We start from the raw sequence: 15,204 nt of genomic DNA, 5'->3' as shown, positions 1-15,204 counted from the left end.
TTTGTTAAAAAGTTGAAAGTTCAGGTTTTTTTAGGTAATTAGGCGGTATATATGTGACCCTAACTCTTTGCCTACGTGTATCTAGCTCTTGGCCTATACCAGAGCTGACATGGACTAGGCCAACATTGGTCTTGGTCTTGCACGCCCCGTGTGGCTCGATAAAAGATTAGCTTTTCTTCTAACACGAGCAAGCTAGACTGGGTCAAATTTTTTATTAGTTCTACACGGTCCAAGTGGCTAGGCAACAAGTATTTTCTTTTCTAGCTTGATGGCCACTCGGTCTGTGCAGCTTTCACGCACAAGTGACCCGGTCCAGGTGACATAGTCATAAAAACTCCTTAAATTCTCGAGGCTTTTTTTTTCTTTATCATTTTATTTTTCAATTTCATTTGACCTCATCCTTTTTTTTTTTTTTTAATTCTTCTCTATTTTTATGACCAATATATAAAAGATATAAAAATCATTGAATTGACATTTAAACACATTAAAAAGCTATCATCTAGGTATAATTGTAGGCTAATTTGTATATAAAATGTCCCCCTATCAAATATGTAAAAATTCAATCAAATTATATATTCTTAATTATTCTAAATTTTTCAAATATTTATTTTCCTTCCTTTTATTTGGATGGATGAAAAAAAAATTCATCTTTTATTTTTCACTTTCTTATTTTTAACTTTTATTTTATTTTCCTTCCAAATGTGTAAAAATATAGGATAGAAAATAATAATTATTTTCTTTTTCTCTTAGTTTCCTTTCTTTTTCAAACATAAAAATAATCAGTTCTCTCTCTTATTTTCCACTCTTATTTTCTTACACTGCAAACAAAGGGTTAGGATTTATTAATTCTATTCTCAAAAAGGGGGAATCGGCTTGTAAATATGGCCTAACCTCAAGGACCTTTTAACCTAATCATTGATAATAGGGAAACGACGCCGCATTGCTTCATTCCAACCTCTCTCCACTAGGGTTTGATTTTCGAATTTTGATCCTTCAACAGAGCACTCTGTCTCTCTCGAGCTTGAGCTCAAATGGAGAATACTCTTTAACTGAAACGCTTAATATAAAATAAAATAATTCATTAATGGAAAATACAGATTCAGATGAGCCAGAGACAAAGAGGCCTCACTTGACCTCTTCGCTTTCTAGTACTGTATGTACTCTCTCTCTCTCTCTCTATTGTTATTATTATTATTATTATTATTATTATTATGTATTTTAAATTGTGGAAATAGAAGCTTATGTTATTTGATGGTTATTGAGATTGTAGAGCTGTTAGGTGTTGATGCAAACTCCATTATGATGCTATGTATGTATGTGCGCATGCATGTATTTGTAGTAAATTCAAAATTTGAATCTTGATTCTAAATTTGGATCTCGAATTGATTGTGTATAATGAATTAAAAGTTATTTTTTTAATGAATTTTCTCCATGTAAATGTATGTATGCGTCCTGTCCACATTAACATGTGTCAATTGCTACTTGTTTAACTTATTTAAGAATATAGTTTTAAGATCCTTCTTTTTTTAGATTGTTGTTTTCGTTATCCGTTCCAGGTTGATGTGGCAGTTCTCCAGTGCCAGAACCAAAAGCTAGTTCAGCAATTGGACCTTCAGAAGCATGAATTGCATGATCTCGAGTCCAAGATTCAAGAATTAAAAGACAGACAGACTTCTTATGATGACATGCTAATCACTGTGAACCAACTGTGGAATCAGGTCAATTGCAGAATTTTGTTTATGCATACTTGTCCGCATGGTATAATCTTATCGTTGAATGATATCTTTTCTTTTTCTGCTGTGCAGTTGGTTGATGATTTGGTCCTCCTTGGAGTTCGCGCTGGAGCTGGTCATGATGCTTTGGAAACCTTGAATCATTCTGACTATTGTGGTGGTATTGATCATTATTATATAGAATTGATTAGTGATTTTTTTTTTCTTTTTGCACATTATTCTAATGTTAGATTGACTTTAAATTTTTCTTAGGCTCAATTCCATCATGTCCTGCCGAGGAGATATTTCTTTGTAGACTGCTAGGGATAGATTCAATTCCAACCAGCAATAGAAATAATGGGATTGTGGGATATGTTGAGGAAGCACTTTTGTCTCGCCACTCATCTACTGTGAAGCTGATGAAAGTTTTGGAGGATATGATTGATGCTCAGAGGGCAAAAACTGAGAGCATAGCACAGGCTTTACTTGGAAAGTTATCCACTGAAGGTCAGAAGAATTTTGATGTGAAGTTCAATTGTTAATATTTGTTTCCTGTGATTAGGTTAGTCTTTTTTCTTTTTTCTCTTTAATCTCTGTAGTATTATTTTTCTCCAGGAATTTCTTTTCATTATTGTTTTCTGTTATGTATTTTTTGTTATCAGATGACATCATTCAATTATCGAGGATTGATGACATGATGAAAGAGGAAATTAACAATATACATGAGGTGATTGATATTCTTCATGCAAAGCATAAGCAGTATACTGATGAGATACAGATTTATATTAGTAGTCATTCAAAGGATCAATCCGAGATTAAACACCTTGCAGGTACCTTATGTAGTTGTTAGAGAGCTCTTTAAATAGTATACATATGTGTTTACAAATACATGCACAAAAAATATAGGATTGGCAAGTATGCTGGCACATACTTGGTCAGTGCTGTATGTTACTGTTTCAGAGGTGGCATGTTGTGAATTGATGCTGAAATGTATTTTTGTTTTCTTCATAATTCAAGGTGAGCTAGAAGAGATCATGGCTGAACTTGAAGAAAGCAGAAGAAAGCTCGTCAATTTGAAAATGCAAAAGGATGCAGCAATTGGTGTACATACTCCAATTCCAAGTATAGTAAATGGAAGCTTGTCACCTGAAAAGCCTACAGAGAAGTCAAAGGGTTTGAGGGAATTGAAGGATTCCATTGAGGAAACAAAGGTACATTTAGTGGTGATTCTCTTTATATGTGGCTTGTGTATGTCTGCATGTTTTGTCTGCATCTGCATACGTGCATTTGCTTTGGTTGAGTGCAGAATGTATTACTGGACAAATTTTGCAGATATTGGCAGCTGATCGTCTTTCTGAGCTTCAAGAAGCACAAGATGAAAATCAAATCTTATCTAAAGAACTGGAATATCTTCAGGTCTGTTAACATGTATGATTGACATAGGTTCATTGATATCCAAATTTTGCCACCTTTTATGTTCTAGAGTCTAATTAATGATTCTGTTCTAGCACAGAATGAATTGAAGGATGACAAATATATACATTCATGTCGCCTCTACAACTTGGTAAATGATCAGCTTCAGCATTGGAATGCTGATATACAGCGATACAAAGCACTGACAGAACCTTTGCAGGTTATTTGCTAGTTCTGTATTTTGTCATCAATGCTTTGGATGCTTGTGCTATATGCTATCTTTATCTTTATAAAACTATAATTTTCAGGCCGACAGGTCTTTTCTTGTGAGAAGGGAGAAGGAAGTCAATGCAAAAGTTGAGTCAGTAGATGCTGCTAGAAATACCATTGACACTTCCGAATCTAGAATTGAGGAGCTTGAACTTCAGCTGCAGAAATGTATTATTGAGAAAAATGATCTTGAGGTTAAAATGGAAGAAGCAATGCAAGATTCAGGTGAAATTTCTTTTTAGAAGTTCTTTGACTGAAGGTCTAACATAGGGGAAAATTGTAGTTTTAAAAATGTTATTTTGATCCAGGGAGAAAGGATATTAAAGCAGAATTCCATGTAATGGCTGCTGCTTTGTCTAAGGAGATGAGCATGATGGAAGCACAGTTGAAACGGTGGAAGGAGACTGCTCATGAAGCACTCTCTCTGCGTAAAGAAGCTCAATCACTAAGAATCTTGTTAAGCGAAAAGGTTGGTTTCTTTTCCTTGGGAAAAATTTTACCAATTGAATTAACTTACTTTAAATTTTAGCTTTTCACTTTATTTTCTGTTCTTTAGCTTAGCTCCATTCTATCAGGTGCCTTATATGTCTGTGATGCTTAAGCTGATGACAATACAGTGGTTTTAATTTAATGTAATTCATTAAACAAGTATGATGACATATGAGCTTTTTCATAGGAGATAGACAAGCATTTTCAGTATGTCCATAAATTTTCGTGAGTTGCTTATTAAGGGTACTAAGCACTGACATTGAGAGCATTCTAATAAATGACTTGGGAGGTGATTCTATTTAAAAAGGAGAATTCATCATTATGGTTTTCAGAATGAAGGAATCTTTATCATACCTTGTCTGGGTTACCCTGTAAAAATTTAGCAGGAACTACATCAGATCTTAGGCATTGATTTCACATTCCTAGAGATGTTCACCCTCATCCCTATGCAGTGCACAATACAATTTAACTGTAAGTACAATCTTTTACAATTTTGTATTCTTTTCTTTCTCCAAATAAAGACTTGTGTTTCCATGAATCCTGGCAAATTAGATGCGTGAAGACAACTTTAAATGAGTGATTAAATTTTTCAGAAATAATTTTGCTTTGGGAATAAAAATAAAAGACATTTCGGGCTTAGATCAAAACTTTTGTACAGGATTTCTTGCCATACTTGACCATTTCATGTTAGCCATATATCAATTAAATTATAGTCTATTGATAAAGAAAATCCTAGGTTAATATTGTCAATTAAAAATGGGTAGAGACATTGCAAAATGGAATTTTACATTACAGTTATCTGTAGAAGTCGAGTTTGGCATGATAAGATTTTGATTCAACTCCCAAGGTTAAAAGTTTCAATGTAATATTCCCAAAATTTTATTTGGATGGAATTGATTCTTATTTCCTTTTTGATTCCATGGTGCCTGCTATTATTCTTCACTTTATAGGATTCCAAGCTCAATTAGGAATTTCGATGCTTTGCTTCTAGTATCTTTGTTTAATAAGCTCTTGTCATCTGGAATTAACAAGTTTCTGTTTTTTCTCTTACTGTTGATGCAGACAAATGAACAAAAAAGTTTAACCAGCAAATGTGCTGAACAGATGCTAGAAATCAAATCTCTGCAGACTGTAGTAAGTCTGCCTGTTCTATACTTGAACCGATCTTCTTTCATCGGTATTGCTTACATATTGAGCTAGGGAAATTTTAACTACTCTTTTTAGTTGTGCATATTGCTTCCTGGCATGCGATAAGCTGACCCTCTTCATATTTCCCTCTGGTGTATGGCAGTACATCTGTGCCCAATTTTCACTATAGTGATTTAAATAGAACCATATGATTTACGAATAACTTATAATCATATAAATTATGAATAGTATGCTGCTAATTGAGCAAGGTCAAAATTGCCTTCTCCTTTTTGTGGTCGTCTTTGTTTTCTAGCTACATGTATCATGTGCATAATCCAATTCCCATGGTTTACATGTTTCTTATATAAAAATGGCTGAAATCCCATTTTAGTTGAACTGGATTGGGGAACGACAATTTCTAGACTTGTATATGCACTTAGATATGCAGTAGTCTGTGACATGGAATAATAATATGTTTAAGTCATTCAAATATTATTACTAGTATGGTCCTTGGACTATGAATTAAATCAGTAACTGGAGAACATGACCATATTGCAGATCGAGAAGTTGCAGAAGGTCGTCTTTGTTTTCTAGCTACATGTATCATGTGCATAATCCAATTCCCATGGTTTACATGTTTCTTATATAAAAATGGCCGAAATCCCATTTTAGTTGAACTGGATTGGGGAATGACAATTTCTAGACTTGTATATGCACTTAGATATGCAGTAGTCTGTGACATGGAATAATAATATGTTTAAATCATTCAAATATTATTACTAGTATGGTCCTTGGACTATGAATTAAATCAGTAACTGGAGAACATGACCATATTGCAGATTGAGAAGTTGCAGAAGGACAAACTGGAACTGCAAATAATCTTGGACATGTACGGACAGGAAGGTTATGATAGCAGGTATTGCTCCTAAAATTTTTTCATATTTCCAATCTAATGGGGATGCATATGACCTTATTTTATCTATTAGATTATGCAAGTAATTCAAAAGACTGATTGCTTATATTCAAATGTATATGAGAATGCCATGTAAAAGCAATGTTTAACTTGAAGAGATGAATCCTTAGGGTAAGCTTGTTAACTATTCTCTTATATAACCTTTTTGGAGGATGGATAGCTCATATCTAATTTTGGAGTTTGGTGAGTGGTCCCTTATCCTGAGCAGAACATTTATGATTTTGTGGCAGTGTTATAGACGTGTTCACTGAAGTGTTCTTGCATATGATAAAAGAATATACTCTGCCCCTGCTTTCTATTGGTATCAATCACGCCTCTATAATCTTTTTCATTATTTATTTTTTTAAATAAGCTGGAAATAAAAAATTTCTTGTGCCAGAGATGAATTGTGCAATTAGACTCTTAAGATGTAAATGCACTCCAAATACTAGAATGAGTGCCAAGGTGTTACATGGATATGTTCTTCTCAGAATGATTGAAGTATTGAAGCTATGTTATGATTCTTTGGCGTGTCAACCCAAGCTGTTGACCTGTAAGCTTCCAGTTTCCAAGAAGAACTGGAGCTTGAGCTATCGGTTATACATGCTAAGTAGCCTTTTTTCGATTTCTTCCTATTATAACAGAATTGCATGGAATTCAAAACTATCGGTTGTAATTAGGTGCTATAAATGAAGTAAATGCGGTTGTAACCTGCATCTTGATCAGTAATCACTTTCAAAAGTTGATGGTCTATTTGTTTTTAGCTGATCAGTGCAGCTCATAGCTGATTTATATAAGTGTTTGGTAAAATATATTTGAATTGTTGCTGCTAGAATGTAAAATGAACAATATGGGTAAAATTTATATATATAACGTAATTTATTATGTACTATACAGATAAGGAAAAATAAAGAAGAATTAAATAAAATAATAATACTAATAAAATTTTACCAATATATAACTAAATATTATCAAAAAGATATCTAGCTATTTTTCAATTTTTATAAAGCTATTTAACCAACCACATACATCACATATCTTAAGTACTAAAGTTTATTTTTTTATTGGATAACTAATAAAATTACATATTTTTTATTAAAAATTATTTTAGTCGTAAGACTTAACAAATGAAAAATAATAAGACAAGAAAAGTCCAATTTTAATTTGAGAAAATATAATGGGAGTTAACTTGAACAAAAAATTCTTGTTAGTAAAAAAGAAAAAGTGAGAGAAACGTCCAAGTGTCAACCAAATAGAGGAGCTTTTTGAGAAAAATAAAATGACTTGTTTCTTTAGGTTGCATATTCACGAGGCAAAAAAAAATTTAAAAGATAATAACAAATGTAATATATTGGTTTTTGTCTCATAAAATATTAGGATATTTTTGTTTTATATAAGAGTTTTATCAGCTGTTTTAAAAAAGTTCCAAAGAATAATTGATCGTATCAGCTACTGTTTGGACTTTTATCAGCTATCAGCAGCTGAAATTTAACATTTACCAAACGGTTGTAAGGCAGCTGTTGAGAACAAATCAGCTATCAGCTGCCCTGTACAGCAGAACCAAACACCCTCTGAGAGCCTTAAAGGAATGTACTATCAGACCTAGGTTTCAGCATCATTGTTTATTTCGTTTCCTTTCACTTGAAGTAGTGGTCTGTGCTTTGAGTAGGCATTCATTGATTATGTTTGCTTTTACAATTGGTGGACTGCTAAACAACTTGTACTAGTTTGCCTCTAGACTGACAATCTTGGCAAGCACAATAATGTTTTGTTGTATGCATTCTTCTAGTGGTTTAACTGACTGGTTAGGTTAGAAAGGATTTATTATATTCTTTTGGAATACAAAATCTGTACAAGGTAAGTGTTATAGAGAGCTGTGCAGGCTAGTTTTTTTTTGCTTGTATTTTATTTATGCTTGGCAAAGATCTTTTAATCTCTTATCATAATTAATGGAAGAAATTGATCAGAGATTTGCTGGAAATAAGAGAATCAGAACGTAAGGCTCAGTCACAAGCTGAAGTCCTCAAGATTGCTTTGGATGAACATAGTCTGGAGTTGAGAGTCAAAGCTGCTAATGAGGCTGAGGCCGCTTGCCAACAAAGGCTTTGCGCTGCAGAAGCTGAGATAGCTGAATTAAGGGCCAAACTAGATGCTTCTGAAAGGTTGGTTCTGTTGATCAATTCATTGAAATTTGTTTACACATTGGAGGTCTTGGTTTAATATTTGTGATATTTTGATTATCATCATTTCACAAATTTCCCATAAAACATAAGGTAATTTTTCCTGTGCCTCAATGTATTTCATGGATTCTTTTATGCATAAATTGACATTTGAGCAAATAATTATATTATTTCTATGTTTCATGCCGTTTGTTAGATGCAATCATAGTGGCTATACTTTTCGTCCAGGGATATACAACCAACATTTAATGTCAAGAAGATAAAACATTTTTGTTTGTATGATCCATGCTATTTGTTAGAAGTGTGTCGATCAACTTATTATTACTTTCCCTAAGAATCCAGATGTTTAGTTGCTGTTGTAACTTGATTAAAGACAATGGAAATATTAAACAGATGGTAGTGATTTTCTACAGGGATGCTATAATTAACATCTGATCTCAAAATACTCAAATTCCATTACTGATTACTGCTCTACCCAAAACCTTGTATCATTTTCTGAGATTTGTTAGGTGTTTTGGTGATTGCATTGGCATTCATGTCTTTTAATTGTAGATGTTTCTATTGTTTCACAAATATAACAAATACCTAAAAACTGGTACACTGCAAAGAAAAGGGAAAAAATTGGAAAGAGAAGACATTATATTGTTCTCTTCTTCTTTATGCAGAGTCTGAAGAATAAAACATTGAAGAGAGAATTAAAGGGCTTGTATTGGTGCTTTGCTATATCTATGGTAATTCTTGTATTAGTATTAGGATAATTTCTTAAATAGACTTAGTCTACCACATAAACTATAGACTAACTAATTAAAAGAAACTGACCTCTTGTCAAGTCAAGCCACATCAGCACCTTGTTAATAAACTGTTTTCTTCCTATATATTAAGGAGAAACAGTAGTTACGTGCAATTAAATATGCTTTCTCATGTATTATTGCAAAAAGAAAACTGATTACATATGGTAAAAGTCTGATGTTTACAGTAGTGACTGCCATCTCCTGTAACTGGTTGACCAAGCAATTAATTGTTTATTGGATTGTAAGTTCCAAAATCTAAAATATATTTCTTTCTTCGGGCTAATGACAATTTTTGAAAAAAAGAACAACTAACGATGATTATATAACAATAAAACTTAAAAAAATGTTAAATAGTATGGGAAAAAGATTGTGTTCTGCATTCGGAAATTTTTGATAGTAAAATATCTTAAAAGTGAGAATCTTCTCATATTATACTTTAGTTGAACAGGAAAGGTTCTTTGAATAGTTGACTTCTAACTTCTACATTTTCTTTTTAGTTTTTTTTTTTTAAAGTATTTGTTCACAGATTTTTCAATCTAACTTTCTGTTGTAGTTTTTGTTCAATTCTTTGTTGGGCCTTGGAGAGAGTTTTTTAATTATGGTAAAAACTTCTTTTTTCCTTCAGTGGAGGAACTGACTTTTGTTTACAAGTTGCTGATATTGCTTAATTCGATGACATGTCATTTTCTTATATGGTTAATGTATAGCTTAATGTGGTAGACTAAGTCTACCTAAGATTTCTCACACAGATGTTCTATTTCTTCTTGTTGATAATTTGGTTCTATCCTGTTGATGCATGTGTTCATTTTTTAACATACAACTGTTTGAATATTTATGCTGGTTGAGCCATAGTTTGCTTATCTTTGAAAACTAAATGAAGATGATTATTAGTAAGATTTTGTTAGAAATGACAAGCAGGTGATATATGATAGGGATGTTTGAATTCACTTCTGTTTTTGACTTCTCTCATCTGGGTGCAAACTTGGAAGGAAAAATCTTGTGTCCTAAGATAGGTGTTGTTAACACTTACCATATATCTAAAAGGGTGACTTCCAACTTTCTTGGCCATTTTTCTGGTTTGTTTAAAGTGAGAATTGGATGGTTTGTTGTAGGGATGATTAATTGTGCTCTACTTTGTCTCTCTCTTTCATGAGAAGTCTTGAAAGGAAAAAAGCTGAGTGTTCAAGGATGTACATAGGGCTTCATCAATGTTTAAGGGCACAAGTTGGTTAGTTCCTATAATTTTAGGAGATTCGTTCATGAGATTTTTCATATCTATGAGGGATGAGATAATAGCACTTACATGAAATGACATTGCATTATGCAAACAAAGATTTGATCCACTGATTTTTCTTTATAGAGGAAAGAAGGCAAATATAATCAAATAAGTTGTACCCTTCTGAGATTCTCATGGATGAAATTATTGCGTCAACCAGTCCTACTAGTTTAGTTCAATATTAACTGATAGTTACCTGCTGTGTTTATGTACACTTAGATGGGTGCATCATGTAGAACTTTCATATATAGCCTTCATGTTGTAGGGCACCAGCTGTTGTTTGTGGGGATTCTCCCCAGCCCTTAGTGACATAATAATAAAAGAGAATCATAAAAGAAATGGAAAGAAAAAGGTAGGACGAGACATTTGTTGAAGATTATGTCCATTTATTTTTTCTTTTAAATGGCATTGGAAATGATACATTGTTGATGCTGTTCTTTTGTTAATTCACGTGGGCAGAGATGTGTGGGAGCTCACAGAAGCTATTAAAAGTAAAGATAGGGAGGCTGAGGCATATATCTCTGAAATTGAGGTGGTTTTTTTTAAAGAAAGATATGTTACTTATTCCCTAGTTATTTCCAGATAACAATAGATTTTCAGTCAGTTGCTGAAGTTTTTGTTCTATTAGTATTTCGTTTCATCCTTCTGATCTTCCTCACCCACCCATCGCCTGATACTGAATTCTTTACTCATCCAGACCATTGGTCAAGCATATGAAGATTTGCAAACACAAAACCAACATCTGTTACAGCAAGTTACCGAAAGGGATGACTACAACATCAAGGTCTGTTTTAATTATCCATCAGTTTGTGAACTTCGTGGTTACTTGTTTCAGTTGTTTGTATAAATGTTAGGTAGTTTTGAGAAACTGTCATTAGTTGTATCTTATCATTGAGGTTTTCAATGCAGCTTGTTTCTGAGAGTGTGAAAACGAAGCAGGCACATAGTTCTCTGCTTTCTGAGAAGCAAGCCCTAACAAAGCAACTTCAGCAAGTTAACACATCAGTAGAATATTTAAAAATAAGAATCTCCCAGAGTGAGGAGCAGGTGATTTTTTCTAAATACATTTTTGGACAGATTTACTATCTTTTATTTTTTTCATAACATGCATTATGCCCTAACAGGTATTCTTCTCCTCCTCTCTTGGCTCCTTTGTTTTTATTCCTTATTTTTATTTTACACTAGTGTATATGTGACTTTTCCATATGCACCAGTTAACAAAAGTCTGGAAGCTCTATAGTCAAATATTCAACGTGTGAGCAAATTTTTGGTTTTGCTGTGCTAATACTTGATTTTGTAATGCATGTTCTTGTAATTGTTAATCTTTCCTGTCATCCATAGATGGATTTAGACGCTATTGTTTGTCATGTTTCGAATTTGTTAAGACTGTCTAGCTTTTTATTTTATTTTCTTGCAGCCCGACATCTCTCAGGTGCATGTGTTACAGCTAGCCCCCAAAAAATCCATTGCACCTTAGTATGCTTTCTCCTTCAACAATTATTAATTTTATATTAATTGGTGGTTGTTTCTTGCAGATGAAAGTTTGTTTGACTGAGGCAATTAGATCAACTGAAGAAGACAGACGACTGGCTGTGAACCTTGAAACTGCACGGTGGGAATTGATGGATGCTGAAAAGGAACTGAAGTGGCTTAAATACGCTGTTGGTTCTTCTGAAAAGGAATATGAACAAATCCAAAAGAAAATGGATGAAATTCGAACTGAGTTACGCGATGAAAGGTGTGTTCTTGTTTCTGGTAATCAGATTTGCAACTTGTGTACAAATCATAGTAAAATTTATTGCACTTCTTAGTCTATGTAAAAGATAGGGGTGAAAACTTCCTGCATGATATAAACACTTTAGGTTTTGGGATATCCTTTTCTTGTCAATACTTTGTTATTGTTGTTTTCTTTAAAATTGTATTTTATTATATTGCATTCAGAGGGGGGATGTAATATTGGTGATGCAAAACTACTAAGGATGTGTCTGCAATAACTGTTGGGTGTTGACAAAGCAAGTTTATAATTTTTTTTTCATTTAATATATTGATTTTTTAAATTTTTTTTATAAACTGTTTTTCTCAAATCTGCTTTTGGAAAAAGTATCAGTATACCTGCTTTTTCTAAAAGCAATTTTCAAAACTCAAAAAAAAAAAAAAAGAGTTGAGGTTGAAAGCACTTGTCCAAACTCAATTCCGAACGCCCCCTAAAGTTGTATTACGGTGCCACTAGACTAAGACACCAGTTAATACTACCTAGTTAGTTGTAGTAACTACTTTGGTTCTGGTGATTTGATGGCCTGTTTCCTGTGCTTATTCTGTGATTGTGGTTCCTTAGGGACTTGATTTACCAACATACCCCCTACTCAGATAGATTCACTTAAACCTTTCACTATATCTTATAAGAGTGACACTGCTCAAAAGTACTTTTGTGCTCTGCACAATTAATTCAATGCCCTAGAGAATCTAGAAGTTTGTGGTGCGATGTCTAGATACAAGTAGAATTATGAAGCTGCACAACCATCTGGATTTGGAATAAGTTCCAACTGCTACTGTACTCTTATTGAAGCTACATAACCAGATGGTTTTGGAATAGCTCAGAGTAGTACATCTGTACTCTTATCCAGCTCCTCCACACCCTTCACTTATTCATCCTTCTTTAAAAAAGATGCTCGACAAACCAAATATCATATATGATTGAGGAACTTTTCTTAAACCAGAAGTGAGAGGGAGAAACTTGACCAAGAGCTCAAGGAGTTGAATGATAAAATTGCTGAGATGACTTCTGAAAGTGGTGAGGCTGCAATACAACGACTCCAGGATGAAATAAAAGAATGCAAAAGTATGCTCAAGTGTAGTGTGTGTTCTGACCGGCCGAAGGAGGTAAATGCTCCAGTTTCCCCCTTTCATTATCTTTGAGTGTGATACTTTCTTGCCAAGTCATAATAGAGCTGATATTTACTTGGCTGTTCTGTATTTGGCAGGTTGTAATTGTGAAATGCTATCATCTGTTCTGCAATCCATGTATTCAGAGGAATTTAGAAATTCGCCATCGAAAATGCCCTGGATGTGGAACTGCATTTGGTCAGAGTGATGTTCGCTTTGTTAAGATATGAGTGAGCTTTCTCAACTTGTAGTTGTAAGTGGGGTCTAGTAATCACTTTAGCCTAACCCTTCAAGCAATGAACCTCAAGTGTCAGGAACAATCATATGCTTTTAGTGAAATAGAAATTAGGATTTTAGCTCTCATGTAACTTTTCACAAGTTGTGTAAATATAGAAAACGAAAACAAATGCAAGAAAATAAAAAAAGAAAAGAAAAGAAGGGAATGAAGTGCTGTTTCCTCAATATTTGTAAATTCCATTACAGTCTCATCCATCTTGATGTTGATGTTCTTCTTGTTCGGATGGTATATGGTTTACTTTGCATACATGCTTTGCAACTATCAACTTGTCATCCAAAATGTATTTAGTCTCATGATATGATTTGGAGAAATGCTAATGAAAAATCAGTACCCATGTGTTATTTATTTAGTTTTAGTCATCACTTTCAGTGTTAACAAACTTTCAAATATTGCCATGATGACTAAAAAAAGAGTTAGAAATGAACAAGAGGCTAGATTGTTACCTCTAATAAAAATAAAAATGAGTAAAATGTTGGAGAAAATCTGTTAAATTATTTATTTATTTAAGCAGCATTATTTATTTATTTTTCTCTTTTTTTGATCGATGGACTGGTAGCTAGTTAGAGATGGTAAATGTGCGGGTCAGTCTTGGGGTTAGATTTGAGCTTGATGCTAATGACTACATTATCTCATGCTTTATATGATTTTCAATAGAAGATTTTTTTGAATTTGGTCATTTTGGGTTTGGTTTGAGTGAGGGTTAGGTTGGGTTTGAGATTTTTCTTCCTTTGTTTCGTTTTTGGGTTACCGATTATTATCGGTTCGGATCGAGTCAGATTTCTAATAAAATTTAGAGGTTTAAATTTTAATCAGATTAGGTTTTCGGATTAGCTCATCTAATTTTACTTTTTGATCTCATTAATTTTATCAATATAAATTTCACCCTTTAAGATACAAAAAGTCTATCAGTTAGCAATATATTAATTAATTTGTCTAATTACTGAATAATATTAATAAATAATTAACTTATTCATCAGTTAAAATATAATTTTTAACTTCACGTCAAGTAAAATTATGAATATACTTAACTAACAATATATATTTGATATATTCTAATTAATTAATTTATAAATATTTAATTAAATAACATTATACTTTTTATACAATTGATTATACTTAATGTTTATAACTTAGTAAGATCATGAATATATTTAAAGTTGTCAACATCAATTTAATATACTTCTAATTTTAATTAGTTCTCTTATAAATGTTTAATCAAATAAACCTTAGATTTCAAGTTATTTAAACTATCATCATCCATTTAAATATTTATTTAATGTTAATTATTTATACTGTTAGGGCAACATAGTTAAAATTTTAAGGATTTTATGATGTATTATCTTATAAATTAATCAAATTTATTAAATCCACCCATTGGCTCAAGAATTGAATTATTAGTATATTAAAAAATAAATACTTTTTTATTTTACCAATATAATATTTCTGTTATAAAGGTAAGAAAAGTTCATTTTACATTTCAAAAAGAATATAAATCCATTGTTAAAAATAATTAATAAAATAGTAGCTTATCAAAATTACAATATTTCAGGCTTATATTACGTGATTTAAGTTGAAGCGTTAATTTGGTATCTTTCATTAAGTTAAAATTTAGTTATACAAATTTATTATTATTAAATGAGATAAAATTTTGAAAAATATTTCTTAAATTTTTAATTAGAAATGAAATATATTTAAAAATCAATATCAATATTTGAAGTTATATTTGGCCCATTTTTCACAGTGTTTGTTTGAATCTGTTTTAATATTTGGCCATTATATAGAGCTACAAAGGTCTGACTGAGGTGATTCAAG

The 15,204-nt window shown here is 32.4% G+C and overlaps 1 protein-coding gene across 2 annotated transcripts; it reads left to right on the top strand.

Moving 5' to 3' along the window:
* Window positions 1–885: 885 nt before the first annotated feature.
* On the top strand, window positions 886–13,571 carry LOC8267782 (E3 ubiquitin-protein ligase BRE1-like 2). 2 transcript variants are annotated; one of them, XM_015726415.3, is made up of 19 exons: window positions 886–1,153; window positions 1,557–1,718; window positions 1,806–1,893; window positions 1,986–2,219; window positions 2,375–2,542; window positions 2,730–2,923; window positions 3,045–3,128; window positions 3,226–3,345; window positions 3,434–3,620; window positions 3,704–3,864; window positions 4,947–5,018; window positions 5,852–5,928; window positions 7,932–8,126; window positions 10,671–10,743; window positions 10,909–10,995; window positions 11,121–11,258; window positions 11,747–11,949; window positions 12,929–13,091; window positions 13,193–13,571. In XM_015726415.3, exons 1-19 carry the CDS (start codon window positions 1,085–1,087, stop codon window positions 13,322–13,324), a joined length of 2,607 nt encoding a protein of 868 aa, XP_015581901.2. In that variant the 5' UTR covers window positions 886–1,084; the 3' UTR covers window positions 13,325–13,571. The 2 variants fall into 2 exon arrangements, with proteins under 2 accessions (XP_015581901.2, XP_015581902.2); XM_015726416.3 differs by lacking the exons at window positions 886–1,153; window positions 1,557–1,718; window positions 1,806–1,893 and having other exon boundaries at window positions 2,133–2,274.
* Window positions 13,572–15,204: the final 1,633 nt, after the last annotated feature.

Source organism: Ricinus communis, chromosome 9 (assembly GCF_019578655.1).
Source record: "Ricinus communis isolate WT05 ecotype wild-type chromosome 9, ASM1957865v1, whole genome shotgun sequence".
In the NCBI taxonomy this organism is placed as follows: domain Eukaryota; kingdom Viridiplantae; phylum Streptophyta; class Magnoliopsida; order Malpighiales; family Euphorbiaceae; genus Ricinus; species Ricinus communis.
Note: the sequence above shows the minus strand (reverse complement) of the source record. Positions and strands in the feature narration are given on the sequence as shown.

What these genes read in the sequence shown, in the direction of transcription:
- LOC8267782 (XM_015726415.3), top strand. Translation starts at nt 1,085, where the DNA reads ATGGAAAATACAGATTCAGATGAGCCAGAGACAAAGAGGCCTCACTTG. An exon ending in ATTCCATTGAGGAAACAAAG is followed by an intron (nt 2,924 to 3,044) that starts GTACATTTAGTG and finishes CAAATTTTGCAG; the next exon opens with ATATTGGCAGCTGATCGTCT. An exon ending in AGAAGCAATGCAAGATTCAG is followed by an intron (nt 3,621 to 3,703) that starts GTGAAATTTCTT and finishes ATTTTGATCCAG; the next exon opens with GGAGAAAGGATATTAAAGCA.